General features: G+C 34.2%; 2 protein-coding genes across 2 annotated transcripts; one reads left to right on the forward strand and one right to left on the reverse strand.

Annotated features, from left to right (window-relative positions):
- Window positions 1-581: 581 nt before the first annotated feature.
- Window positions 582-2088, reverse strand: LOAG_08084 (hypothetical protein; the record flags this gene model as incomplete). Its single annotated transcript, XM_003143616.1, has 3 exons — window positions 582-740; window positions 1557-1592; window positions 1975-2088. The coding sequence occupies 3 exons, from the start codon at window positions 2086-2088 to the stop codon at window positions 582-584; spliced, it is 309 nt and encodes a 102-aa protein (XP_003143664.1).
- Window positions 2089-3283: 1195 nt separating this feature from the next.
- Window positions 3284-3442, forward strand: LOAG_17142 (hypothetical protein; the record flags this gene model as incomplete). Its single annotated transcript, XM_020449801.1, has 1 exon — window positions 3284-3442. The coding sequence occupies one exon, from the start codon at window positions 3284-3286 to the stop codon at window positions 3440-3442; it is 159 nt and encodes a 52-aa protein (XP_020306619.1).
- Between the last annotated feature and the right edge of the window lie 1693 nt (window positions 3443-5135).

Below are 5135 nucleotides of genomic sequence, written 5' to 3' on the forward strand. Positions count from 1 at the left end.
ATATATATATATATATATATATATATATATATATATATATATATATATATAAAGAACTGCATCTCATCATGCAGAAAATACGTCTTGTTCATCTCGATAACTACTGCATTTAACTTTGTACGTTCCTTAAAAAAAGAAGAAAAGACGTGGACGGTATATAACTCTAGCTGATCTCTTAATCTTCACATCTCATCCAATAAATACATAGATATAATGATGACAGTTCAAATTTCACACATTCATCGCTTCCTGCCTTGTCAAACCTTATGATCCATGTAAATCAATCTCGTAATATAAAGGGCCACGTCACTCATGTCAAACCACTTCACTTTAATCCTCTTTCCATAACTCACATAACAGTCGACTATTTCATTGTAATCTTCGTCACCAGAAACTATCTATTTTCTGTAGTGATACTAAGAAATCATGCTGAATACGGACTACGTGTACTGACTGTGGAGAATCATAAATTATCCTTAGTGACAATAAAATCATTGTAAGACGCGAACTAGTATCATTACCACTACGAGCAATACACTGCTAGTACTACCACAATACTGCAAGGAATCATATTCAACATTTCATACGCTTTTTTTATAACCAGAAAGCATATCAGCACCACCACTAGTGCTATCACTTATCACCACTATTATCATCCCTGTTACACGATCACCTAGCACCACCGCCACAGCCACTGTAACCGCAGATAGCCTGCAGGAAGATGTAAAACAGTAATTTAACTGAATACAAATATTCAGGATAAAAAAATATAAAAAAATCAATAGTAGCAGGTAACTATAGAGAATGAGTTAGTTTCATTGATCATAACAACTAAAGCAGAACCGATTTATGCCAAACGGAAACCGAACAAATATCTCTCAAGCGTATTTTTCGCCTTTTCTCACCCTCCTCTTATAACATTCCTCATTGTTCATAACGATAAAAAGTGATCTTGATGGAGCATAAGCAAATGTTTCCTAAGCGACGTTCCCATAACTTTATATTATCCAACTTCACTGCTTACACCTTTCTATCTGTATATGCGTGCCTTTTGCCCGAAAGCAAAATCAGGGAACATACGATGAAAATGCAAAACTAAAAGAACTGATACTCTAACATCCTTTGTTAAACCTCACACAAGCAATCTCATGAATAGAACATTATCGCGTAAACCTGAACACATATTTATATTAATCGTTGTTAGAAATTCTCATATCACATAACAACTAATTTAGCTATTCTAATTCTTGTTATTCTCGTAATGGTTCATTCCCTCAACTGAAATTAGATCATAATTTGTACAAACTAATAACCCATGAATTCCATATATTTCTTGTTGTTAAAGTTTTAAAAAGTGATCACAACAGTAAACCACTAACTGATCATACTATCCATAACAAAACAAAACAAAAAAAGTAATCACAACAGTAACAGTATTAAAAAGTCTATATCACAATATTTATGTAGTCCCTCGTTGATCTAGATTTTCCCACTAATAAAATTCCAAAATTATTCTGTGTTAACTCGAAGATTTCATCTTTAAAATGAACAATTACATTCACAAATATCTCGAACAACGACTGTTCTCGCATCTGTAACAAAAAAAAAAAAGACCGGAAAAATTCAAGAACCACTACATTCTTTTATAGCTTTACAAGAAGTGGTCATGTTGATCCATCATGAAATATTTACCGACAAGGACAGTTTCTACATCTGACTTGCTCAGATTATAGCAGTGTTCAAAATTACAACCGGTAGGTGACATTTAAAGTACACTAATATCCAAGTTTCAGTTAAACCAGAAGAATACTGCAGAACGGTGACTCGTTAAAACTGATCATTCCTTACCGGTCACACTTTCTGACTGAAGGTACAAATTAGTTAATCTCTGGCATCGTATAACGGAGCTAAATTCCCCAGACTAATGAAATTTAAATTATAGCCAACAGATTGATGACGTGCATTCAAAAAAACATATGTTAACACTGTTTTGTTTGGTAATATGATACCATCAGTAATAGATGTACTGCAACGAATAAAGGCACGATTTTCTTTGTTACGTATGTTCGATGGATTCGCTGGTTTCATTATTTGTAACATTTCAAGAGTGGAAAAAAAAGGATAAAAACGAATTTTCTCGATTTCTCCCCCTCCTTTTTGGGATATCACTAAAGGTATTGTTTCTTTTCCTTTCTTCACTACGCGATTAAAGATACTAACAAGTCCGCTGAATTTCTGCAAGTATACCGCGAGTTAAACTTACCCGATAAATGAAGAAAGTTAAATTACGAGATCAAATAAATGAGATACATTCAAAGAACATATGTTAACGCTGTTTTAGATGGTGAAGCGAAAAATCACTTAGAACTTGTAAGCGTATTATTGATGGTTCCCAAAGCTTTTCAAAACGATAAAATTTAAGATTTTTTTGTACAGATTTCAAATTGTTACATGTGTGTGTATCCGTGTTTTGTGACCATGAAATGTGGTTTTTTTTATTCCATCTTCTACCTCTTTCTCTCTCTCCCTTTTTCTAGAAAAAATTCTTCAAACATAAACATCTGTCACTTCACCACTGCTACCGTACTCCAAAAAAACAAAATTAAAAAAAAAATGAAAAAACATCGATTACAAAAGCTTACTACTATATGATCGAAATGCATCACGGATGGAATGCTTTTACTTCTTTAAACAATCATAACATTTTCTTTTTTATTTCAACTCTTCACTCCTCCTCCACATTGTGCACACATTTTCTTTCAATCCATTCAGTTATTTCCAAAAAACCCGCGAAATTATCTCGCGGTACATGCATCTATTGTATTATAGCTTAATGTTATCTATGAGTCGTAATTATAGGCATGAAGAAAATAAACCAAAAGGCCACAACATGAACTAGAAACTCAATAAAAAATAAACTGGTCCTGTTGGATTAAGCTTGCATCAAGAGACCAAGGTCAATCAAAAACACTGATCTTAGTGGAATCTTCCAATACTTTAAACAACAGTAAAAACGATATAAAAAATGGATGTTGGACTAAATGTTAAGCAGAATAAAACTACAACAATAGGGAAAAAAACTGAAGCAGTCAATACGTAGCAAAACGAACTGATCTACTTTTTTTTTTTGTTGAATTGAAAGAAAAGCGACCGTAGTAGCGGTGACAACGACAAGAGAAATGATGACGGCAACAGAATGATATTTCATCTCAACTCATCCTCACATCTTCCGCCACTTTGCTATTTCTTGAATGGGAACGATGATTAGAAAGTGTGAGGAGGTATGTGTACAGGAAATAAAGCAATAGCAGATACATACAACATACACATGCACACGCAGACAACAAACACATACAAACACACACACACAGATACATACACACACACACACACACACACACACATACACGAACACACAATGAAACGACCGACTACCTGGTAAACAGGAGCAGTTGCTCGAGCTCAATCATTCCGGCTCTCGTCTCCAGCTCCATCCTTGCTTTTGCGTTTATCTGTTCACATCCCAAACTTAAAACCTCAACTCAAAATGCGCCAATCAGCAACAGTATATCCCATATCAGATAAAACTATACCATAATATCATAATACCAGATTGAACCTGTATCTACAATTTCAACATCTTAGTAACAGCTCCGCGCATTACTTTTAGTTGTTTATTTACATTATCAAATTATCTTACTTAAGACGTTATTAAATGAGTTAGGGGAGAAATTTAAGTCTTCCGGAAAACAATTTCATGTCGATACTGATCCAGCTAGCGGTACACAAAACAAATAGATTAATATAAAAATGAACGAAGAAAACTAGAGGAAAAAAAAATAACGGAAAAGTTTACTGATGATATGCGATGGAAATGCTTTTCAAATGCTCTAAATTCTGGCAATGCTCAATTTGTTACACAAAGTACAGATGCAGCCAAAGTATGCTGATATGTAGGGTACGGAAACCATCTTGCAATGCGACAACTTTCAAATAATATTGGCCAAATAACAGGATTAGCGATATGCTACCCAGAAACTAACAAAGTAACTTCACAACACTTTGTAACTGTTGTAAGGTTGATTATATTCCAGATCCAATCGGTCATAAGGTAACTAATTCATGATAATACCTGGAATACAAGGTTGAAGAAGTGCTCAGACGAAGCACTCAAATGAAAAATGACATGAATTAAACAAGAAGGATGACGAAAAAAAATAAGATCCAGGTTATCATTCGCCCGTCAAAAATTGAAGAGTTAGAGCATTTTCAAACTTGTGGCCAGTTAATATATAGTTGCAAATAGAAAAAAAACAAGGTTTTTCGGAAAAAGGTACTTAAAGAAAGGTGTTCGTTCAACTTTCGGAGTCTCCATTTTCCCAGGGATCTCTAAGAAATTGAAGCTACCTCTTTGTATAATTTCAGACACCCAGACTAATCCAAGAATAAATGAGAGTTTCTTGTCGTTCAGTAAGTCAAACGTCCTACAATAGTTTTGTATGTGTAAATGCTAGTTAATTTCTTTCCAGCTTACTTTATCCAGCCAGTTTTTCTCATCGGAAGTCTCCACAACCACATTTTTGCATAGGCTTAATCATCAAATCTAGACGTCTTAATTTATACTTAAAGATTCGGAAAGTTCAGTTTTAATTTTAATTGATACTGAAATAGATCACATCTTAGGCTCTACTGACCAGTGATAACTTGCTTGCTTGAAAGCATGTGCATGCTCGACTACAACAAAACGTTTAAAATAAAGCGTCAAAAACGACGGAATATTTTTTTTTTAAGTATACAGTGGAATTTGGAAAAGAAGCTATGAGAAGGGATTTTACATTACGACTGATAAGCTGAAATCTGATAAATTTTCAGAAAATGCACGAGCTCATTACAACGAAAAAAAATGCGCAACAACTGTCGTCCGTTGTGTGGGGTCCACACTGCCACAAAATCATTCAAATTATCTGAAATAAACAAATGAATCCAACCATGCTTGCATTCCTTTTAACCCCAGCAACGAATTACTCAGCAGCAATACCCTTTAGGAAAACATCGTATTTTTCAATGAATCATAAATAGACATAAACACTCACACATGAAGCAGTGCATCTACTTACGTCATAACACTCATTCTT

This window comes from Loa loa (genome assembly GCF_000183805.2).
Source record: "Loa loa unplaced genomic scaffold supercont3.44, whole genome shotgun sequence".
Classification (NCBI taxonomy): Eukaryota; Metazoa; Nematoda; class Chromadorea; order Rhabditida; family Onchocercidae; genus Loa; species Loa loa.